The sequence below is a fragment of the Adelges cooleyi genome, unplaced genomic scaffold, assembly GCF_023614345.1.
Source record: "Adelges cooleyi isolate 19-005CV unplaced genomic scaffold, UGA_ACOO_1.1 ACOO_flye_CR_arks_rails_tigmint_CR_PRNA_519, whole genome shotgun sequence".
NCBI lineage: Eukaryota > Metazoa > Arthropoda > Insecta > Hemiptera > Adelgidae > Adelges > Adelges cooleyi.
The window spans coordinates 347081-372042 of NW_026096208.1; the positions used below are offsets into that span (position 1 = coordinate 347081).

Sequence of the window (24962 nt, forward strand, 5' to 3'; positions counted from 1 at the left end):
TATTGATTTTTTTTAGAACGATTAAGAGGGCGTCGCACAGCCCATTTTTAAGGAGTAAAGTATAGGCAATTTTTTACAAAATCTTAATTTAAAGATAAAACTGTGATGTGTAATTATTAGTTCAACATCTAGGGCTCTATTTTGGCAGTTAATTTATTTTTTGGACTATCACAGCATTTTTTTCATTATTCCAAGTATAACCCCTGAATACATAGTTTAGAAATAACGACTATTTTAACATTTTTAAATGACTGTAACTTTTCAAAAAATGATTTTTTTTTTTTTAAACGCACCGTCTTGTCTTTCGGAATATTGTTTTCTTTAAATTTTATAACGGGCGCTTTTACTCTAAACCCAAAATTAAACGAGTTGTTTTCAGTCTGCTTAAACATGTTTTTACCACTGAAAATCACAGGTGCGACGCTCTCTTAAGACTAAATGTAGTATCTTAACAAAGTCATAGCTATTGAACAAATAAATGATAATTCAAATAATATGAAATATGCAATCACCAAATTTTGTTACTTAAAAAACTATTTTAGAGAAATGTTGGGTTAGGTACGGTTAGGATTGCCAACCGTCCTACATTGGCCAGGACAGTCCTACATTTGGACCAAGACTCAAGAGTCATGTATATTATTTTTTATTTTGTTTGTTCTCATTAGTTGCAGTATGCATTTCATAATTAATATTGTTTTTTGTTATGATAATTTATATTAATAAATTTCATTTACTTATCAACTAAAAATAAGTATTTACTATTTGGGTGAGGCTCTCATTTGGCAGGGGACCATGGAGCCCCGCTGCCGGCTTGGATATGAAAAATATTGTCCTACATTACACAATTTGAAAGTTGGCAACCCTAGGTACGGAATTAATTATTTTCAAGAGTTGTGTAAAATGTTTTGGAAATAACTCAAATCAAATGCTTCCTAAACGAATAATTTATTTTAAACAATAGGTTTAGATTTTTATTTGATGAATTTGGATTTTGGTTTTTCAATATCGATGACTCAACACCGATGACTTTACAATGTCTAAAATCTAGAGTTTTTTTTTTTTTACTTACTACATTAGGTATTCGCATGTAGAGCTTGCATTCAGTGATGGTAAGACAGCTTGCAAAAATTCAAACCGTTTTGTTATGGAAAACTGAAAAAATCAAATTCACCATAAACTGTCGATTGTTGTGAAATTTCGGCGGAAAGTGTGATAAAAACGAACAGGTATGTCGGCAAGCTCGTGTTGTCCATTTTTAACAACATGGTCGCCGGTATCGCCCGTGAAAACCGGCGGCCATTTTGTCGGCTATCGCGAGTTGCCAGCATACCTGTGTTTGTGTGGTCGTGGTTTTTCGTTATCTATGGCGCAAAGAGACGGCAGTCGCTACAGCTGTTGATAGCGCAATATTGGAGTGATAACAGCTGCAATTATCACTTATCATGCACAAATGCATCCGAGCTGCACTATTATTACATGGTGACTTTTTAAAAAAAAAATATGTACATTATTTAATGTTAAATATCTACAAATACATAAATTGTTCAGTAAGTGACACTCGAGGTAACGTTTATTACTATATACTACTTACAAAAATATATTTTGACATTGAAAACTATAATAACCTTTTTTTTATCGTTATCCCTGTCCGATCCGATGGCCTAGAACAAAACTAAACAAACCACTCTACTTAAAACGCTATCGTGATAAAATACTGTCGTACGCTATGTGTCGAGAATTCCAAGCTAAACCCGTCTCGTACGTACACACTTACCTACATTGCTCTCGGTACATGCTCGTACTAACGATCTGGTGGTTTTTTTTTAATATTATAAGAAAATAGGTAATGACAAGAATAAAAATTAAGCAATTTCATTTACCGTCAGTCGGTGTGACAGAAAATGGAACACGGAACGGGAACAAGGATCGGAACAATTATTCGTGTATGATTGAACATTATAATATGCCAATAATAATAATCAAATGGCTCTCGTGATTAAATAGAACTTTTTTGTTCAGTTGAAAGTAAATTTTATTTTTAATCTTACAATAATCAAACGTTAATGGTATAATATGAATTAATTTTTTTTTTTATAATATAATGAGAAATTATCATCTTAATTCTAAATACGACTGTACGTCGTGACAAATCGTTAAATCTTAAAACATTTTTCTATTCTAAAGATAATTAATGATATTATTAAAACTAATCTAACCGATTGCTAATGACTAATTTGTTTGTTATCATATAATGTGTGTCTGACACATAATGGTAAAACTAACATATTTTGTCTAACTTAAATTAATAAATGTTTATATAATAATATTATAGTTTTGGGAAAAAGTAACTCACCGATTAAATTCTTTTGTACGTATACGAATTAACATTAGTATAACATATATTATTTTCATACGATTAAGACTTTTAAACTATTGTTTCAAATAAATAACGTAAAAGTTATCACATAGCCAGAAAATAACCTTAATGGTACATTAAAATCACGGTAACATATTATGAGAAATGACAATATTACAATGTGTCAATGGTTATGCGATTAATATTAAACGGCTTTTTATTATAATATATTTTATACTACGTTGGTGGCACGTCCTTATTAAATTCTATTAATTGGTCAGTGCTTTGTCGAACACTCGTGGTAAATTTAAATATATATTACAAACGGGAAAAAAACTGGTATACACTTTGTCGGTGCCGTATCTTATAAACTTAACTTGGTACCTACGATTTTTCATTGCCCGGATGTTTCAAAGTAGTTTGTTTTTGTTTAAGCGAATATGACCAGAACACTGTTGGCGATACTACTGGTTACGATGGGCATCCGACTTTCTCATTTGTCGACTACGATAGAAAAACCGACGTAAGTTTACCCAGAAGACGTACCGACTAGCGAAAAAAGCTCGTATGTAAACTCGGAATATGTTTAATGTAAAAAAATTACATTATATTAATCAAATGATTGTATTCTGATTGATTGATTTTTTTTTTTTTTTAATAAATAAACAAAAACCCAGGAAGAGTTTGACGCTGTTCGATTTCGGTAACGTTCGGGATCTGTCCAAAGACTGGTCGGAACTGTCGGACACGGTAAGAGCCGAAGGCAAATCGAAAGCGTCGTTTGACGTGTACAAGACCAGCAAAGCGCAGTCGGCCATTCTGTTCACGTTGGTAAACCCGCAACCAAACGGCGCCGGCTTTTGCGGAGTGCGCACGACGAGACAGCAATTAAATCTCAACGGATACGATTACATACATTTCGTGTGCCGGCCGAAGGGCAACGCTACCCGTTACAAAATCGTACTGCGGCACAACAACGAAAACAACGAGCCGCACCCGTCGTTCGAACAACAATTCCAGGTTTTTGTCGATAATCACATACATACGTATACAGTATAATACAAAATAATAATAATATATATATATATATATATTATATATGTTACACATTATGAAATATACACAAAAAAAAAAACAAATTAGAAATAATTATTCTTTAAACGACTTATTACTACCACACCAGGTGACGTTGGACACGGAAAACACTGTGGAACTGCCGCTGAAGAAATTCAAGCCTTACTATCGGGGCAAGCCGCTAGACGACGGACCCACGTTGAACGTAGAAAACATCACTGCGTTCGGCATTCAAGTGGCCGGCGGAGTGTACGACACGTTCAAACAGTCCGGTCTTTCTTCGTTGGAGTTGGACCGAATATCGGTTCGTGCCAACCCGGACGAAACCTCTCAAAACTAACGTTGCTAGTTATTTAATTATTTTCAACTGATATATTTAATTGTGATTTATTTTAATCGAAACGATGAGAATTTTGTTTGAATATTTTACACATGTTATATATATATATATATATATATGATTCAAGATAAATTGTATTATTTCAAGATAAAACAACCTAATGTCGCGTACGTTGATCGAGATAAGCTATAACAGCTCAAAAAAATTTTAAAAGCTAATAAAAAAAAATGGAACTAATTGGCTAAACTCGAAACGAGCGAGAAATATTTTTGAAAGCGAATAAAAATGGAATTAAAAATTAACGTTTCAACCGATTAAGTGACTTTTTTTTTTTTTTAAGCATCGCTGAGAAAACTCTCGTCCAGATTTTGGTACACCTTCACTGGAATGCCCATCCTGAAATAATAGGGGAAAACATTACAATAATCTTTTAATTAGTTTGGCCGTATCAAACATATGTCGGGTTTAGGAAATTATTATTGGCAATAGTGAGTAAATTTTTAAAAAAGGATTGATAGAAATAAAATCTCAAATAGTACAGTTTTTATTTTTTTTTGGTTGCAAAAACTTATTTAAAACAACATAAAGTATGTTTCACTGTACTTTTCATGAAGTTATTCAAAATGTATGTCAGTTTAAACGAATGGCTCAAATTTGTCTGTCCCACTTGTTTATCCTCACTTGCCTTGGTTTTACATAGAAAACAATTAGCAGAACCCTCCCCATAGGTTCGGCCATAATCTTGTGCCAGCTCTAACTCCTATGTATTCTGCGCCCTTCATTAGAAGGAAATGGGGTTAATTATAATTGCCTGGCCCTTCACAATATCCACAACGCTCACTCTTCTTGTTCTCGGATCTTAATGAACTTTGTATTATCCTTCCAACCGAGCACAGGTGTTGTGAGATCTTAAAATAAGTATGGGCAGGCACTATCAACGGGCAAAGAGTGCACTAGAATTAAAACTAGATGAGAGTGAAGATACAGCCGTGCTGTGCAGGTCCCGAATGGGTCATCTCGTTGTTTTATCGGCCGTGCCGAAGGGAGCTGTAGAAGATGAAGATAATAATAATATTACACTCATTATATTGTGTACGTACTCTTTGAACTCGGCGGCCACGTCGTCGATTTTCGATGGCTGACACACCATAGCGGTTACGGTCACTTTGGGATCGAACAAAGGCATCACGTATTTCCTACCGATTTTCGGCAATTCGCGGATGGTGACACTGGCGATTTTCTTCACGAGGTCCCTGCGGAAACGACACAACAACTCGGAATGTACAGGGTGTTTCAAAACAAAACACGACAGGGAGAAGAACGGCGGGGTTTCAAACGGCAGTCATTGGAACCCCCACGGCCGTTTGAAACCCCATCGTTCCTGTACACCCTGCACAGATGAAATATTATGCGTTTCCCATACTGGTTGTAGTTCTGCGACATGTCCCGGAAGTGGTGCAACACCGATTGGGAAATCAAATCGCCCACGGTCGATTCGCGGTCGATGATTTCGAACGTGGTGGCGCACTTGGCTGATTCGAACAGGGCCATGTCCCACGGGGCGTTTGTCAACACGTGCTCTTCCTGGGGGAACACACGCAAAAAAAAAACAACAATCCTCGGTCAAGTCATTGGCGAGTTCCCTCTATTTAAAAATAAACACAAAACCAACGTTACCAAAATGGTCCTGGTGGCCTTGTAGGCGGCGGGTATGTTGACGGCTCGGTAAAAGTACAAGTAAATCTTTCCTTCGTGAATCTTCGGAGAAATGCTGTACGAATAGGCGTAACCCAATCCGCGCACCTTTCGCCACATCGGACCCTGAAATAAATAATCGGTATTGTATTTTAAATACACTGAACGGAGAATGAGATGCTAAGACGGACATGATGGGGAGTCTAGTAGTGAGAGAGAGAGAGAGAGAATAGGTTGAGACAATGAGAGTTGTTATCAAGAGGAAAAGAGAGGAAGAAGAAGACCGAATAGACAGTGATATGAGGATAGCCGGGGCGATTGAACTCTATGGAGACGTAGGACTAGGGTAGCCTACCCCACGTGGTTGGGCGTGTAAAGCGAAGACGAAGAAGATTTAATTATTTGAATGATTACACAGTCCAACACCTTGGAGATAACCGATGGGAGACGATATATAAGAAAATTGGCCGACAAGAGACACAAGATCCAATGAACATTATTGACTAATAACCTGGAAAAATTGGATCATGAACATGTCTCATGAGTAGCTCGACGGCGTTCCGGAATGTGGGGAAGAGAGAAAGACAGTTTTATTTTTTTCATAGATGAAATATCAAAAGACTTGAATTTGAAGCAACGTACTTCAAGTAACCATTTTTGTTTTTTAATAGTAACTTACTACCGCCGACTTAACCGATATGATTAAATATTAATGTTAAACAGACGCCGGCTTTGTATTTCCCATAATGTTTTATCGTTGCGTACCTCTAACTGAGTGAAGTATTGCAAAAACACCAAAAGAGCGGGCAGGTCGGGATGATTGAAGTCGTTGATGCAGTCGGTGATCTGAACGAAGAAGCTCGACTCGATGGAACCCATGCCAACGATGCAAGCCCGGTTGACGCACTGGGCTACGGGCAACGTGTACTTGTAATCGTCGACAGTGTCAAACCTGTGAAATGTTTAGATTTTCATAGATAAATAAAATGCTTTGTTTGGATAACATCGTTGCGTCGTCGCCGTACTGCTGTTTGGTCGGCGTGGCTTCCGAAGGAATTATCCGCTTCAACATGGCCGACGCCCTCGGTTTGATTTCGCAAAGACGGTTCAAATTGGCTGAGATGTGCAACTTGATGTTGTCCGGATTGGCCAGTGCCAATTTCAGGGCAGACAAATCTTCGGTCACCGACAACCATCCTTCTTCGGTTTCGATTTTCTCCTGCAAGCCGGCCAAAAACGTCTGCTGTCTAAGCGTGCTGCAAGCGTAGTGGTTGTTCTCTGTCGGCAACGTTAATCAAGCGTGAGAAATTAGAAATCATCAAGTATATCTTTTGCATATTATGTCATACTCTAACCGTCGCGCATTTGTCGACACAAAAAAATGATCAGTTAAAATTATATATATTTTCTTATAACTCATTAAAACATCTTTTTTTTTTTAATTTAATTTAAATATAAAATGTCTGTTCGGTTAGACTAAATAATTTTTATATAATATATAATTCATTTATATTATATTATATAAAAAACCCTAGGCTCTGAAAACCCTAGGCTTTATCCAAAGAGTCGCTCACGAGTTTCATCTTTTAAAACCCTTAAAAAGTCTTTATTGCTCTTTAGTTCGTCCTATTCTTGAATATGGTTCTGTTTTATGAGACCCTTATACCTCAACTGATTCTGTCATGCTTGAAAGAGTCCAACGTAAATTTCTACGTTTTGCGGCATTTATCTTAAAAATTCCACATTCTCCCCACGACTTAACTCCCATTCAAGATCTTTTACAACTCTCCACCTTATCTGACCGAAGACATGTCTTCGCAAATAAACATCTTCCTTTTAAAAATTATATCTGGAGAGATAGATTCCGCTGTCTTGCTCTCAAAGTTAACTTTCCTGCTCGACATACTCGATACACTGCTCCTTTTTTCATTCCTTCCACTTCTATTAACTATTATCTTCATTCCCCCCCCCCGATTCGTTTAATGTGCATTGCCAACAGTAATCCTGATTTCTTACTATCCTGGTAAATTCTGTAAATATGTTCTCATTTAGCCAATCTAATAAATTATTTTTCTATTCAGATATCAATTATGTACTTCTTTTTTTAATCTTTATTTTGTGAAATATTATTGCATGCTATATATTTTTTTTTGTAAACATAAATAGTACTAAGTTTTTTGTTAAATGTTAATCTGTTAAATTTTTGTATTTTGGGCTAACGCCCGTATTGTAAAATAAAAAAATTAAAATTATTATTATATAATTAATTTATATATATTATATTTATAAATAATTTTTATATATTTAAATAATCTTTGGTTATTTGAATTTGTATTAAAATGACCAGTTTTATGAGTGATAATATTTTACCCATTATAATTATAAAAAAAAAGCCGTTATTTAACAAAAATAAAATATAACAATTTAATACTATTTGAACCGTTAAAAGAAATAAATTATTTCAAATAACTTTATTATTTAAAACGGTAATAAGAAATTTGTTTCAATTAGAAATAAAGCTGTGCTTTAACTATTTTGCAACATCTTAATTTAAACCATTTTACCTATAATTTTTCTACAGCAGACATTTTTTTTTATAATTTTGTGTTAAATTGATATAATCCGGCAAACCCACAAAGTTTACCAAACTTTTTAAGATTTCTAAAACGTGTGGCGTTTAGCCATTTAATTCTTCTTAGTCTAAGCGGGTTAATTGTTTTTGGAAATATTTCATTTCGAGTACTAGCAAATAATAATAATATAAAAAAAAAAAAAATGATTAAATGCACAGAAAAATAAAAAATGTAATTTAAAATAATTTCTTTTATCGGGCTATCATTTAAGTTTTTTTTTTTTTTGTTCGACGTCTCACCTTTGTTGTACATCATGTTTCTCAATAAGTCTTTCAACATGTGATCGCCGTGTCTACGGAAACTGGACACTTCGTTGGCGATTTTCGATACGCTGACCGAAAACTTTTCCTTTGTTATTTTAGTGTTGTACAAAAAGTCGTTGAGCCATCTAACGCCTCTCTCGTACTTTTCCGGTTCCAACTGGATACATCAAATCAAAAACAAATAAATTAATTAATAAAAAATTGGGTTATTATACATTATCGTCGTTTCACGTACTTGCAAAAACAACGTAAACACCGAAGAATAGGTTCCGCACAAAAACCAGGACGGTGATCCGAGCCCCACTTCGGATTTCCAATTGACCAGATCTTTTTCCAGTTCGGCGATGATATCGGTGTAATGGACTTGCACGCCGTTGCGCACGACCGTGCTTTCCGTAATCAAATCGACTATCAACGGCAGATACATGCGGAGGTTCAACGGCAAGTCCTTGGTGTTTATGAACGTGTACATCTGTAAATCCAAAACCAACACATCCAATTAATTAGTATATATGTTTAATTAATAGTTGACAATTCAGATTTTGCATCGACACTCACGTATACAAAGTTGCTTTTAACGTGATCGGCTTCTACGTAGAGCGGAACGTCGGTTGTCAGGAACGACGGGTGTTGTAACGTCGAATTGGTCGAGTACGTGTCGTACGAAAAGAATTTTATCGAATTAATGTTTGGGATTTTAACGGAAGTCAACAATGCCTTTGGCGGCACTCTCTGTAAAATTCATGAAAAAAGATACGATTATTACTCAACTTTGAGATGGCTTATTTCAAATTTGTGCAAATTATTTTTGAAATTAACCCCTTGCGTTTGGTAATGAATTTGGAATTAATTCAAATTTGTTAGCAATCATTTTGTACAAAGCACAACTAGTCTGGAAGAGGAACAATGAAAACCGTGTACAAAGTTGTTCGAAAATCAATTGAAAGTAGACAAAATGGATAACGGTAGCAAGTTTCTCAGTAGCTACTGTTATTATTATTATTCATTACTGAAATTCGATTCAGGAGGGGCAAGCTAGGTCTATTAAAACGATTAACAATTATTGCCTCGCATTCGTTTTTGGCGTTCAACAGCTCGATGGCTTTGGTCTTGAGACCCTCTTCGCCTAACATGGCCTTGCGTTGGGCGATTCTGTTGTGTTCTTCGGCGGCCAAATCGTTACGTCTCTTGTTCGAAGGCGATCCCCGGGCGACCACCCGCTTGTTGTCGATGAAGTAAGTCTCCAGTATTTCGATCCAGAACAAAATGTCTTCTTTGTATAGCTGCTTCAAAAGGCGGATTCTGTTCAACCTTTCCTCCAACTAAGAGACAATTAAAAAAACCACAACAATTATTGATCATTCGATAGCGTTGACAGCGAAAAAATATTATACGGATAAGCGGTGCTACAACACCACAAGAACGGCAACCGATTTTAGTTTGTTCTCTAACCTAACAGGTAGTGTTTTTTCAGCCCATTACAATAAATTTAGCAGTCCAAATAAGATTTGTCTTATTTTAAAAATGTTTACATAATAAAATAAATGAATAGCTCATTAAAAAAAAAATGTATTTAACTTTTTAAGTTTATGCAGTTATGTTCATATATTACACATCACCTCTACAGAAGTTTAACTTGTTTTGCATTTTTACACATTCAAGCAATTATTTGTAAGATCAGTGGTAAGATCATAGCTGATGGTTAAATAAATATTATAAAATATATATTTGACTTGTGTTGTTTTTATTGTATACAAATGAGATCAGAAAATATAAAAAGTTGTACATGTAACTGAACATTTTCAATTTAACGGACTCCAAGTCATGATGTTTGCGTCATTCATCGTAGACGGATGGGCTTACGGTCAACTATATATGTCTATCCTGTACTTAGCTCCGGAGGGAATCGGTTCATGTGTGTAATAGCAACACTTGTGTGTGTGTTTTAATTAATAATAAAATTCAATGATAATAATTTAGTGGAGATTGTAAATAATGTGTTCAACGTACGTCGGCCGGAGTGTTTCCGTACAAAAAGTCTCCGATGATCAACATGGCGAGCATGTCGTGGGGCGAATTCTCCAAAGTGGTCAACAACGCCAGCTTGTACCTATCGATGAAAACCCTGAGTCTGTCCACGTCAAAGTATTCCTCGTCCGACGCCAGTTTGTTTAACACTTCTTCCAATTTCACCGGAATGGTCCAAGCGTCTATTTTGGTCACGGGTACGTTTTCGAACTCGATCACGATGGCCGGGCTCATATGGGCCGTCATGCTGAAACCGACCTGTTCGAAACAAACACAAGGATAGCAAATAAATTAAACAGGTTGTTCAACAGTGTTTTGATAAAAGTTTGTTAAAAAATAAAATAAAATAAAACAATTATTTTTTTTTTTAATTATTTAGACTCTATTCACAGGACATTGGAGCTGAAAATTGGAAACTGAAGGTCAACTGTAGCGTTTATCTAAACCCGCTGTAGGCGCTAAAGAACTTGTACTTAAAGCTTATAGATAAATAAATAGTAAATTCGCTTTTTTTCTTATGAGAAAATTCAAAAATACACTAAAAAATATGGATTTTTGTTGGCCGTTATTGGCTTAGAAACTTAAGATTCAGTATACTATGGTCTATGGTATATAAATCTAAATCACCCTCCCCTTCCCATCCATAAGCGTAAGGTTAAGTTGAAAACTAATGCCGAATTCGAAATCGGGGACCCCAAAATCAGGCGAGAAGAAAGTATTGGTATTGGTGTTTTCTAATGTTGATTTTTATTTTTTTTATTTATTCTGAAGACACTGACATTTTTTTCCTCTGGCCCGATTTACACGAGTAGCAGCTCTAAATAAATCCAAAATCATTTGATACTTTGACGGATTGAAAACAAAAATGAAAATTTCAATAACCCTATAGGCCAGGCTGTTCATCAATTATTTACTAAAGATTTAAATCATATACTGTAATTATATTTTATCACAAAACAAATTAAGCTAATTTCAAAAGTTCAGTCTTTCTTCTGTCACAAACATCAACAAGTAATAATTCAATGAGTACCTATATATATTTTTTTGTTCCAGTCTGGTCATCGACTTGGTCCATTGTTTAAAATTACAACAATTTTTATCGCATAACAATAATATACACCACTTACTCGGCTGCAATACGGATCGGCTATCTCGACAAACTCTTTGCGCAACGGAGAAATCGGCGTGTCCGTGAGATACTTTAAAAGCAATTCGCAAGCTAAATACCTTGAGCAGACAAAAAAAAAACAAAAAAAAAAAGTTATTACATTATCTCCGCTTAATGGTAAAACGACGAATCATGGACATGTTTTTGGACCATCCCCACTATCTGCTGGAGTTTATGTTTATTTCACTACATCCTCTCCCCTCTATCTACATTATCCTACTCATCATCCCTTCATTTATCAGGAACCGTTGTCAGCTGTATTACAACGGACAGGGAAAAGGCCATTGACAATGCTAACGTGCAAGATGAGAAGATCAGATTAGATTGGAAATAAGAAGAAGAGATCCACGTGATGGAGAGTCTGGGAGTTGCTGCAATTGTGGGGGAAACGGGAGAGAATAGGTTGAGATGGTTCGGTCATGTCACGAAGAGACATGAGGCAGAGGCAGTAATATGAGGATAGCCGGGGTAGAAGATCGAGTTCTGTGGAAGTGTAAGTCTGGGCCGACCCCATGTAGTTGAGAGTGTAATACTAAGATTAAGAAGAATGGAGATAGATGAAACGAGCTTGGTTTGCCAGTGTGGTTTTCAAGACCATAGACTGGAAGACGAGCAAGTCGTAGATAGCCCCCATGCCAAAAACATGTCCATGTTACAAAAGAAACCCAAATCATTATCAAAGTGCTCTACACAAAAACGGCGACAGGTTTTGATAATACCCTTATCAAAAGTGTGGTAAACTATGACGAGGGTACCTCTTTCGACGGTGGGAATCCGATAAAAAATCTGTCGCCGTTCTTGAATCTCAGGATCAGACATATTGAGAAATAGGCAGTGATGCCAGAACGCAAATATTTCGTTCTTTAACATTTCTCCGTGGTTCGCGGCTACACTGTTGATTTATCAAGATGTCTGACATGATTTTATCTCTTCCCGAGAGAGCCCGTGTAAGAATTACATAGTTTCTCTTCTGCGGTTCTTTTGTACAGCACCGCTTAGCCGGAGTGCTTTAAGAAATCAACAGTGGCACTCACTTATACATGAAATCCGCACCGTCCGGTCCTCGGTATCCGACGTTTATCAACCCATTTGTCTCTTCATCACACGGAAAGACATTAGCGAAGTTGTACGAGTCCTCAATCGGTTCCACGGGGGTCTGCCACGGTCTAACGTAATCTCCTCGGTTGCCCTTTTGAATTTTTGAATTTTTTTATCAATTAAAAATCGTAACGTCGATTTGTGAGAAAAGAGGAAAAAATATTTTAAAATGCGACCAAGAAGTCTCGGACAATACCTTGGACAAAATTTTCATGATGGTCGGTTCGAGGGCGGTGAACAAAGCGGAGTGTTCGATTTTTCCAGTTATCAACAGCAATAGGTTTTCGGGACGGTAAAAAGCGTGATGGTATTGGCGTACCTGCGACGATTGAATTTAGATAACACAGAACACGTTAGTAGAAAGAAAAAAAAAACATTTATTTGAGGCGTCTAATTTGAAAACCGGCTAAGTGACCACACTGTATTGCACGGTACGTAAAAACTGTCTTATTGAACGTCCAAAAAAAGATTATAACCAACTCAAACTGTGTCTTGGTTGGTACGAAAATCGCCCATCCGAAGAAATTCTTTGTCGTTAGTGAACATATTCAAAAATTGCTTTTACCCGGTTTTCGAAACTAGACGCCTCTTTTGTACTATTAATTATTAGTACAGGGTGTCTCAAAAATAATGGTGGGGTTACAAACGGCTGTAGGTTGTAAAGTATTGGTTCTCTCTTTTATTCAAGCCCTGCCAGAGCGCTGTAGGGCCAATACTTCACAACTACCTACAGCTGTTTGAAACCCCACCATTATTTTTGGAACACCCTGTATATATTTCATAGTTAACAAGTACTACTAGGGCTAGCGGCAGAATTACTGGCAATATTTATTTTTTTTTTTATCTAGATACAGAGATAAATTAAAAATCGTCTTCTATTTAATCTTATTTGTTCATCGATTATTCATTAGAAAATTATTGTTCGTCGTTATTAGCATTTGAATATGTTTTTGCAACGAGCAAATTGCCTAAAAGCGTCAAATGAAAAAATTAGGTTATTGTTAGGTTCATTTAGGTTAGATTTGGATTAGATAACAAGTTGGATTTGGACCGAAGCCAAAAAGTCAAAAAGAGTTAGCTGGATTTAGTTTAAATTCTGTTTAGAAAGGTACGGTACGGTTAGATTGATAAGGCTAGGTTAGGTAGGTTAGGTTACATTTGGTTACAAGTTAGGTTCTTACACAGATTACTAGGTAGGTTATCATTTTTTATTAAAGACCTTAGTTTACCAATTAAATTTAAAATAAAAATTATTTTAACAGGGGTTAAGCTCTCCCCCCCCCCCTAAAAAAATGTCTACAAGCCAAGAATATATTTAAGCTATAAGAGTTCAGTGTTATTTTCGTAAGAGTTTTGAAGTGACTTTATTTAAAGGCAATGGAGATACTATACAAGAATGTCGAAATTATAGAGGAATAAAATTGACGAATATGGATAAGATTTAGGAAAGTACTACAGAAAAGAGTATTAGAAGTGAGACACATCAATATCTAAAAACCAATTTGGGTCTATGCTAGGGAAATCGTCGATGGAACCGGTGTTTTGCGTGAGACAGCTTGTAGTAAAGTATAGAGAGAAGAAGAAACCCCTATTTAATAGATTTAGAGAAGACTTATGACAGAGTACCGAGAGTGGTTTTGTACTGGGGTTAACGAAAGAAAGGGGGTTCCGAAATCTTATATTATTTTGACAGAGGATATATGTATGAAGGTTTTAGAGTTGGAGTAGGTGAGCACCAGAGTTCTGCTTAATGCCCTCGCCTATTTTCTGTTGTAATGTATGAAGCTACAAAGGACATACAGAAAGTGGAAGACCAAAAAAAAACAGATGGCTAGAATGCGATTGAGAATGATATGAGGACTACTGGTGTATGATAGGATGATGTAAGATGGTGTCAAGTGGTAGTTTAGGACAAGGTTGGCAACAAAGAAGAAGAAGGAATATTCTTCTTCTTCAAAAGTACATTTATTCATTTTTTTTTTCCAAATCGCTTCCAGTTGCAAAAAAACACCATTTTAGACATATTTTTTTCATCCTAGGTACTTGATTTGCTCAATTCAAAACTAGTCTCGGAATGAATGCATAATTTCTAGACAAGATTCTTACATCGTAATCGTTCGATTTGGACGCGGTTTAATTAACAAATTTACTTGCTAGACCTAACCCTTAGAGGTGGGGTGATTATCTGCCAGCCACCGACAAATGCCGCCAGCCCTATCAAAAGTATTGGTGGTACTTGTAAACCGTACTTTTTCATTGGTAGTCGATTCCCTTAGGTTCTTCATAATGCCTCCGGTCGCAGATTTATAACCGCATTCGCCAGGATACAAGCGGTTGAGCAGATCATAATTGATAATGCTCTCTCCGGAATTTTCTCTTCCCTGCATTTCGCAATAGACCACACCGCCGTCTTTGCCTTCGGACGTCACGTGGTGCACTTCCGTGACGAACGCGGCGTCCTAAGTGATAGCAATCGAAAAAAAACAACATGATAATTATGCATGCAAGCCCTTGAGTCGACTGAATCGAATCGAAGACCAAAATATAAATACTTTTAATGTCGGATACAAAATGTGATCGAGATAGATCGGAAGCAACGACAGAAATCCTTCACTTCCGGCCGTGGTGACGGTGTAACAAGTGTGATCAACGTCTTAGGGGAAAAAACACCATCACAATAATTCAATAACAATTAACAATACATGATTTTTTTTTGAAAAAAATATACCATTATAATTTAAAATAGCGAGAATCAAAAAGACCAATTGTAGGGGGGGGGGGGTGGCCTTCAGCGTGCTATCGGTAGGTCAGGTAGGATTAGGTCAAGTTAAGTGTTAGGTGAGCTGCTGAGGGGTCGAGTATTTGCGGTACGATACTGTTTTGGTTCTCGCTGTTCAAAATTTTAAATGCAATTTTTTTTTTATAATACCTGTCCTAGAGCGTACGACGTCTTAGAAAAACACAAGTAAAAAAAAAAAAAAAAAGCGATAAGAATTTTGAACATATTTTTTTATATATATAATACCTGTCCAAGCGTTCGTGCCGGACGCGAGACAACGATTGGCGACCAAATCTAATACGCCTTTAAACGGATAGTCTTCGGATCCAAGAAAGATCAAGTGTTCCAATGTGTGCGGAAGTCCGTCGTCGTCGTGCGCTTCGGTAGCTAAAGATAAGAAAAGTAGTACGTGGTTTTCAGTTTTTGAACATAACTCAGATGCAAACCACATTATAAAAAAAAAAAAAAAATACAAATTTACACTTTCCCTCGAATAAAACTCCCCCATTGATCATCACTAATCAGCTAATTTTTGTTATCATTAATTCTCTTATCAGCTGATTCTTTTATCTCATATCAGCTGATAACGTTATCAGTTACCATTTCCACTACACATCACTTCCCCCACTTAGCCACACGCTGAAAACGATTTTGTAAAAGCTATAAATTAAACTCTGTCAACTGTCGAATTGTATAAGGATCTAAATTGCTAAGTTAGGTTCACAAGAGGAATGTTTTAATATTTCTATTTGCAAGTAAAACATGAAACAAAATAGCAATACCGAGATCGTTTATGGAAGTTAATTTATTTAGAGAAACGAAATTTATTTTGGACACTGAAGTGCATTCACAGTTGCACTTAGACCCGGAATAAGCGGCATATAGTTACATTTGTCAATATTTTCCTTATGTTAGTTCTTTTTTCAGTTATTTGTCTTTACTTTTTTAAAAATCCTACCGTTAAAAAAAATATATTTGAGACTTTAAGTAAAATTAAAAGTTTTAATTAATGTTATACGAGCCTCCTTATCCCTTATGAAACTTCTTTATCTCTCATCACTTCTCATTAACACTGAGCGTTGTTATAAACTATCTGATGAATCGCATGAAATGTTCAGACAAAATTAAAAACAGGTAGGTGCCATAAAATACATTCATGAAATATAATACGTTTCTCGTTGAAAAGAAGGACATTTACTTTTATTAATTACCGAAAATTACTTTTTTTAAGTAGTAGTTATTATACTCATTGCACATTAAACATTTTTAACATCACACACCACATGTCTACACGTATGCATGAAACACAGGGATCTCTCGCAATGAGATGGCTGACTAATTTAATTTTCAGAATTTTGCCCCGGTTTGAGACAAAGTACAAGGATTAACCTTTAAATTTTGACTAAGTGTGATATGGATAAAAAACAAGCGTTAATAATATGAATTTCAAATTAAAAAAATAAACCCTTTCTTTTTCAATACAACTTTTCTCAAAATTGTGGAAGAAGGCATTTTTAAAAAAATTTCAATAGACTAAGACTTCAACTGTGTCAAAGAACTTTATTAATTTAATTTTAAAATTTTAGTAATTTTTAAGTTTTAAAAAATCAGTTTTTTTTTTTTACTAGTGTAAACCAAAAAACAATTATGTAATTAAAAAAAAAAGTCTTCGAGAAGACATAAATTATTACAAGTTTTGTACTCAGTTGCATTTCAACAGTGTTTATTGATTATATGATAAATATATTCAGAGATATTTACAAAAAGGCTGAATGAGCATAAAGATCATAAAAAAATTACTATACGACCAAAAAGTGAAATTTTACATTTTATTTATATTTTTTAAACATAATTAAGAAGTTTTTTTATGAATAATGAACATTTTTTTTATTTATCAAAACATACAATATTAATAAGTTCAAATTTTCCTAATCAATTATAACCTTCGCCCAGTCAATGCGGTCAATCTTAACAACAATCGTAAAAGTATTTTTATTTAATTTCTTAATGAGTACATGACCATATCTTAGTTTTGAGTGTGTGTTCTCAATTAACGCCATTAATGTCTAATAACCGGAAATTTGATAATTGAAATGTTAGCTGATTTTTTTTTAATCCATTAATTAGAGATATTTATTGGAAGAATACTTTTTATAAGGCGGGTAACTACTTTTTAATATGCTCAACGAATAAAAAAAGAAAAATTGTTATAAATTGATAAGAAAAGATGTTTATTATAATAATAGTATTATATATTATTATGTATAATATATAATTGAATTTGTATTATTATACTATTAGTATAGACGAATTTATTAATAAAACATAATAAGTCTGCCATTAAACAAGTCTCGGTATAAGTGTCAACTAAAAAATTGTTTTAAGTCATTACATAAATCAGATAAATAAATAATAAAAAAATGTATAAAAATATTGATATTTTTTTTATCGTATTAATTGACATTAAAAATGTACATTATTAAATGTATGTAATTTGTTTAAAAATATAATTTTAAAAATGTCTGTGCTTGGACATTTTAACCTAACCTCCTAACCAATGAGACACATCCAAAGTATCTTCAAGAATTGTTAAACACAATGGTGTAAGACAGCTTTTTGGTAATCCATGCTATCGTTTATTAAAATTGTTTCACAAAGAAATTCCATTAGAGTATGTAGTGTCTCAGCAAAGAATAATAGTAATAGATTAAGCGAAAGCAAGTAAGTAAAAGTTAAAGATAAATTAAAGATGAAAGACGTTACTGAAAAAAGTTAAACGAGAAGGTGAGTAGGGAAGTTGCAAAAAATTATGTGAACTCTTGCAAACTCAATGAAATATAAAAACGTTTTGATAAATTCACTTGATATATTTATAAAAAGGAGAAGTGATAAGAGATAAGAACGTGTGATAGCGAGGGCGATAAGAGATAATGCATGGTTAGTTGTAATGACTAATGAAGCGGCTTTGAAAAGAGATAGAAAACCGGTTATGCTTGGATTGCAAGTAGAATATAGAGTAGAGCAATTTAATAGGGATGGTAATAAGGGAAAATGTATAATCTCTTGATAACTTATAAGACAAGCGACTCGGCTTCCAAGTAATAAAGAGACAGTTATAAGAGTTACCGTCAAGAGACAGAAAATAAGCTGAACATAAGACATATTCATGAATTTCCATTAGGCAAAAGATTGATTTAATTTTTTTGTAATTTTAAAAACGGAGAGGAGGAGATGGAGGAAGGAAATCAATAATATCTTGATAACTGATAACAGATTATTGATAACAAATTCAGCTGATAAGAGACAATCGATTGGATAATGTCATAATAGTTATTGATGATGTAATGTTTTTCCCACAAAAGAAAACAAGTATTTCATTACAAATAACTAATTACAACAAATTTGTAGGTTTTAATAAACATTTTTTTCTTCAAATTTTTAACGATAAAGAAAAAACTTTTATAAAAATACATGTATTTAATTGTATTGCTAAAAATGGTACAATACAGTTTTTTTTTTTTTACACCTTTGTAGACGATTTGAACTGGTCCATTTGTACGAGTTAAAAGGAAACTAAAAACCGGTTTAACCAACAATTTAAAATTAATAACACTACTAAATTTTAAGGTCCTGCATAGGGTGGTCTAATTCGTACCGGTTTTACGGTTATATAAATCCTAGAATCTCAATTTTAACCTTAAAAACAGACAATTTTGAAATGGTAATTACTGGGTGACTTCAATGCAAAAATAGGACATGAAGAATGATACAAAGCGACAATTGGAAAACATATAGTCTACATGTCAACACAAATGATAATGGTACTAAACTAATTGATTTTGCTTTGGGAATGTATAAGTGAAGCATCAACGAAGGAACACTAGGGGAAAACATATCAAAGGCAAAACTGTGATTCGATAAGATATAAGTGAAGAAGCCGCACAAAGGAGAAAAAACTAGCAAGACAAGACAATGTTGACTGACACCAGTAATGAAGTAACGTTGACAAGGTTTAGAACTCGCCAAAGGGAAGTCAGCAACATACTGAGATGTGAAAAGAAAGAAAATGCCAGAAGAATGGAAGACAGCGGTGATTTGTCCAAGTAGATAAAAATGATAGCATACACAGAGAGCCTAAACAATACTATCATGAGGGTGTTCTATTTCCAGGACAAGCTAATACAACTGGTTGAGATAAACATTTTAGAAACGTTTGTCAAAGTCAATCTTATTCAAAATAGTGACAGAGAAAGTAATAAGAGAGATGAAAATTACACCTCAAGAAAGAGTTAAATTCCAAGGATGAATCACAAGATGGATTAAGATCTTTGTCATGTCGACTGGAAAAAGCTGCACTGAAAATTGGACTTGAGTGAGGGCAAAACGGAATACATGATTGTAGCAAGACAAGACAACACGAGATTATATCCAACTCTTTACGTCAACAACCGAAATTTCAAAAGAACATAGCAATTCCAATGCCTAGGATCAATACTGGTCGGTTTACCTAAGAAGACAAAGAAGACTAGATCTCATGAACCTATTTGCTGTGTTCAGCCGGTAAGATCGGATCAACTAACCGGTTCTACGTGTCCGAATAGAGTAAAACAAACATTTAGTATTTTTTTTTGGATAAAAAGCAATATACATGACCACGATTGAGTTTTAGTTTTTAATTTGTTTCATTTATAATTTATTAGTTTTCACATTATCATTTAAAAACGAGGTCTGAAACCTGGAAAATAAAAAATACCGGTCTCGTGTAACCGCAACTGCCGCTCAAACCGGAACATGTATTTTAAAGCACAGGATTTGTTAGCATGATAAATTAATAAATTTTGAATTAACAATTATTATAAACAAGTCTAGATACATAGATACATACTTACATCAGAGTTATGAGTTATAATTCCTATTATTTTTTTTTTAAAAAAACCATAACGAAGAAAATATATAATACGGTTTAATGTTGTTCTAATGCAATTTTGCTCAAATGGAAACTTCACAAATCTTGTGTTGCTTACCTGTCTTTAGTATTTTTTTAAAATTATTATTCTTTATATAAAATAGTATGCTACCTATAAAATAATGAAAAAATAAAAAATTATAGAATAAACCGGTTTTGTTGATCTAAAGTCTGGTTTCAACTATCACGATAACGTGGGAATAGCTTTAACCGGTGTTTTAAAATTTAAAAAATAACCGAATAGCAAACAACGTTAACACGGGAAAAAATGTATTCGGTTTGTCACCCTACATATGACTTCTTATTTTATTAACAAACAGACCATTGTTTTTTTCTTGCTATAAAGAATTTTTTTACGGGTTTAAATTTAAAGTTAGTCTGATAATCCCATTTTTGGGTTGCTTTTTAGTTATGTCAAATTGTATTGTTGGAACCGGTTTTAAGTTCTAACTCATACTCATAAGAATGGTCCTCCATAAATGAAACCAGTATCATTAATCTGTACCCCTTGAGTTAATAAAATATATCTTTTTTAACTGTGTCAATAAAACAAAAGATATTTAAAAACCGGTTTACATCGAAACCGGTAGCATTAAATCGGTTTGAGTCGCTGAAAATAATCACATTCCTAAAATAAAGACAATACAATATACAAAACTACAACTCATCTACTTAAAATCAATAAAAATAGTTATAAATCAATTTTCAATTTTTTTTTTTCATTAAGAAGTTTGTCAAATAAAATATAAAAAATTACAATTTTAATGGCCGTAGAAAATTTTAATTCAAATTTTCTTTATTTTTGTTCTGTATGCATCGTTAGTCAAACATATATATTCTAACGGCACACAATTTTCATTAATGTTTAAGTTAATTAAATTTTACTCATCAAGTAACAAATGTTTATAAAAATTAGAAAATCTAAATGTAAAAAAAAGAAAATTTTAATCCACCCTCGATTGATTTTTAACAAAATAAAGTATGTACATTGGAAGTTAAAACTAAAACAAATTTTCTATCTAATTAAACGCTATAAACAAAAAGCAAACGTCACCAAAATAAGTGCAGTTATTTTTTTTTTACAAAATAATTTTAAAATTGATTTTATTAGGAAATTTTGAACCGGTTTAACCTAAATTTCCTTGACTGTGAAACCGGTTTAAACCCCGAAGCTAAGGAAGCTTACGGGCAAAATGAAAAGACAACAACTAACAACTGACAGATCGGCTACAACAATTGTTCAATTGAGGTTTTGAAATTTAAAAAAAAATGTGTTATGTTATTCTAGTTTGTGTAATAAGAAGTTAACATTGCAATTGTGTTTGCAATTGTAGTTAATTAATTAAATTTCTATTTTGTATAAGGTACAATGGGAAACCGGATTGATTGAAACCGGTTTCACTGGAACCGATTCAAACCGGTAACGGAATTGTAACCGGTTCAGTAGCCGAACCAGTTATAGCAATCGTAACCGGTTCAGTAGCTGAAAACAAAAGGCCGAGAACCTGCCAGAATGGATCAACCGGTTTCGGGTAACGGATTAGACTGTCAATATTGGTATTAGGAAACCGGTTACTGACACCCAACCGAATCGGTGGAAAAAAATTGCCAATTTTGTTTTACGGCAGAACAATTTCGTAGATTCAACGAGTACATTAAAAAAAAGCGATAACAAATGGTTTAATTAACTTGATTTCCTGATTTTAGATTACACGTTGGACTTGCTACACAACGAAAAATACATCAAAACAAATGTGCACAACTATTTCTCCCATTTTCTGTTAGTATGTTGTACTTTAAATTTAAACTATACTATTTTAACTTTTCCCATACAATTGCAAATCGTTTGGCTTGTAATAAAATTGAAGAAAAAAAAAAAGCCTTTCAATCTAGCGAATAAAAATAGTTATCGTAAGCACAATATTAATACACGATTAAAAGCAATACGCTCTCGGCTCTGCGCTTAGATTAAAAACCTCGAAAAACACGAGACTTATTCAAATTTTTTTTGTACAAATCCTATGAAAAACATTCTTATCACACGACTGTTTCAAACGTTTTCCTCGTCGTACATTTTTCATCCGTCCACCAACTATGCAAGCAATAACCGACGCGTTCTCTCTCGTGTCGCCGACAAAAACAAAAATCCTCAATCGTCCGAATTATTATCGAAACAGCCACGGCGTAGGCACGACGAGCGTAGTAAACAAGCATACGTGTTAACGTATTATTATTATTATTATCAAAATTTACCCAGAGTGAAGTATCCGTTGACGACGGGCCCTTCGATGTCGCCGATGACTATGGTGATGCCGGTGCGCTTGCACTTGTACTTGTACACCGGTATGGTGTTCTCCAGCAGCGAGCAGTTGATCAGGGCGAATTTGTTGCCGTGCATCTCGTTGATGGCCACGTCGACCGGACAGGATTCCAATTGAACGTCGGAAGCGGACATGTTTTCAGAGAGAGAGAGAGAGAGAGAGAGACCGGTGGTGGCAAGTTAAAAAAAAAAAAAAAATGTTATGGACAAAAACAAAATAAATTCAAAAAATCCAAAGTGAGGAAGGCGAAGGTCGTGAGAAAACGCGGCGCGAGATAACGACGAGGGACGAGTGTCGAACGGTGACAAAACGGGTGTGAGCGAGTGAGTGAGTGAGTGAACGGGTGAGTAAACGGGTGAGTAAGTATGAGTACAAGTAAGTTTGGAAACGACGAGACGTACCGAAGACCAGTGAGGGGAACGCGTCGAAACGTGTGTGCGCCTAAACTGCCGGTACTATCAGGAGTGAACGGCCGTTAGGAAGTGTACGGCGGCCGTCGGCGAGTCGGTCGCGCCAGATCGCGCCATGCGCGCCTGTGCGGCACCGCGGCACCGCCGGGAGCGTAGCCGGGCGCCGCGGCCGGGCGACGTCTCCCCGTGCGTGCGTCATCCGCGCAAATTAAATTACGGCCAAAACGACGGCGGTGCGCCCGCGTTAAATTAATTTTCCCTCGACAAACGGCTCTTGCTGTTGATGATAACGATATTAAGTACGGCCACGGCTAGGGTCCGGAAAGAAGAAAAACGACAAATACGATAAATTTAATAAGTATATCCGGCCGGGGGGGGGGGGGGAGGAACGAGCGGCAGTCACTTTTATTATCAGCCGGTTTTGTTGAATTTAATTGTTTGTTCGACGTTTGATTTATCTTTTTTTGCAAAATGCACACACCGGATGTTTGTCGAAACAATATTTAACAAAACCCGGATACGGTGTACACGTTTGAATCGTCCCGTGTGTATAAGACACTAATTATTTTCTTGGAAAACTTCAAATATACTTTCGATAATATTTTTTTTCCGCCATACTCGTAGGTACATATTTCTCTATATTTTCTAATACTTAGAAGATAAATGTTTTTTTAAAATTAAATTTCAATGTAAAGAATAATACTTGCCTTTAATATTTTTTTTTTTTTTTGCTCCGACTATATACTCACATGATTGCTGAACAAGAGCTAATCACAGTAATAACACTAAAACTTGAAAGTTTGATCTGACAGTGTAGCCAATATGCCAATTTTGTCCAATATACATAAAAGTGTAGGGGAAAAAAATAATTTTCATAATATTCATACAGCCGGTTCCAAGCTGTTGTTTTTTATAATTTAATATAAACAAAAAAAAACTTAATAAACCCAAATTATGTGTCTACCATAATACTCATAAAAACAAATAATTTAACCGCCATAAAAGAGTGCCCTAATTAATGAACTAATAATATTGTACACACCACAGTATAACCTTTAAGTTAAGATTTTGTAAAAAAATTGCCTATACTTTACTCCTAAAAAATAGGCGGAGCGGCGTCCCCTTTTAAATTGGATCACGTCGACATTTTAGAAGACCGCAAGTCTACAGGAACTGTTCAATTCAGTTCAATTGAATTTATTTAATTTTTCGGACAGTGTCCAATATAAATACAATGCGATAGTAACAGTTATATAATACACAATATAGACAATTATATAAATCATTGAACAAAAGTTCAGTTAAATTCGCACAAAAGAATAAATAAAATAACAAATTATAACAAAAAAAAGAAAAAAATTAGAAATAATTGTGTTATGATTTTTAACACTACGAGTTGTGATAAGGAAAAACCGAATAACAGCTCAACTTGTATGTTATTAGTCTACTAAATGAGCAACCTAATATAGTAATCGAATTCAAAAACACTATGTTTTATACTTAATCTAATAGATGATCGATGATGGACGTATTAGATCACTAATCCCATTCGATCAAGTTCAAAAATACACCCAATTTTGAACACAACAAAACTATTTTTCTAGTTATATTCTTTTTTTTTTTTTAAAAACAAAAACTATAATTTCGTCTAATTTTGTTACTATTTAATTGGTTTGTTTTAATTTATAGAGTTTTAAATGTTTAATTTTAAATTGGGCCTTTGTTCTAATCAATACTTTTAAAATAGAAAGTTTATATTTATTTATTAAAAAAAAAAAATCACACTTGTTCCGTGTATGAAATTTAACATTTTTATTTAAAATCATGCAAA

General features: G+C 34.4%; 2 protein-coding genes across 7 annotated transcripts; one reads left to right on the forward strand and one right to left on the reverse strand.

The window, feature by feature from the left end:
• The first annotated feature begins 1450 nt into the window (after positions 1 to 1450).
• Positions 1451 to 4088, forward strand: LOC126842444 (uncharacterized). 5 transcript variants are annotated; one of them, XM_050579464.1, is made up of 4 exons: positions 1451 to 1563; positions 2792 to 2947; positions 3034 to 3376; positions 3540 to 4088. In XM_050579464.1, coding segments are annotated over exons 2-4 (576 nt in total). In that variant the 5' UTR covers positions 1451 to 1563; positions 2792 to 2945; the 3' UTR covers positions 3771 to 4088. The 5 variants fall into 5 exon arrangements, with proteins under 5 accessions (XP_050435421.1, XP_050435417.1, XP_050435419.1 ...); XM_050579460.1 differs by having other exon boundaries at positions 1457 to 1563; positions 2792 to 2879; XM_050579462.1 differs by having other exon boundaries at positions 1460 to 1547; positions 2792 to 2879.
• On the reverse strand, positions 2224 to 23201 carry LOC126842443 (uncharacterized protein C05D11.1-like). 2 transcript variants are annotated; one of them, XM_050579458.1, is made up of 19 exons: positions 22654 to 23201; positions 15681 to 15821; positions 15585 to 15605; positions 15208 to 15308; positions 14905 to 15114; positions 12852 to 12974; positions 12592 to 12746; positions 11517 to 11616; positions 10372 to 10647; positions 9429 to 9683; positions 8920 to 9093; positions 8597 to 8833; positions 8338 to 8518; positions 6491 to 6743; positions 6231 to 6417; positions 5448 to 5591; positions 5194 to 5354; positions 4871 to 5023; positions 2224 to 4166 (listed from the first exon to the last, which is right to left on the reverse strand). In XM_050579458.1, exons 1-19 carry the CDS (start codon positions 22853 to 22855, stop codon positions 4106 to 4108), a joined length of 3135 nt encoding a protein of 1044 aa, XP_050435415.1. In that variant the 5' UTR covers positions 22856 to 23201; the 3' UTR covers positions 2224 to 4105. The 2 variants fall into 2 exon arrangements, with proteins under 2 accessions (XP_050435415.1, XP_050435416.1); XM_050579459.1 differs by lacking the exon at positions 15585 to 15605 and having other exon boundaries at positions 2226 to 4166.
• Between the last annotated feature and the right edge of the window lie 1761 nt (positions 23202 to 24962).

What these genes read in the sequence shown, in the direction of transcription:
- LOC126842444 (XM_050579460.1), top strand. Translation starts at nt 1,515, where the DNA reads ATGTTAAATATCTACAAATACATAAATTGTTCAGTAAGTGACACTCGA. An exon ending in ACTACGATAGAAAAACCGAC is followed by an intron (nt 2,880 to 3,033) that starts GTAAGTTTACCC and finishes ACAAAAACCCAG; the next exon opens with GAAGAGTTTGACGCTGTTCG. An exon ending in CGTTCGAACAACAATTCCAG is followed by an intron (nt 3,377 to 3,539) that starts GTTTTTGTCGAT and finishes CTACCACACCAG; the next exon opens with GTGACGTTGGACACGGAAAA.
- LOC126842443 (XM_050579458.1), bottom strand. Translation starts at nt 22,855, where the DNA reads ATGTCCGCTTCCGACGTTCAATTGGAATCCTGTCCGGTCGACGTGGCC. An exon ending in CCGATCCGTATTGCAGCCGA is followed by an intron (nt 10,648 to 11,516) that starts GTAAGTGGTGTA and finishes TGTTTCGAACAG; the next exon opens with GTCGGTTTCAGCATGACGGC. An exon ending in ACGCCAAAAACGAATGCGAG is followed by an intron (nt 9,094 to 9,428) that starts GCAATAATTGTT and finishes TGAATTTTACAG; the next exon opens with AGAGTGCCGCCAAAGGCATT.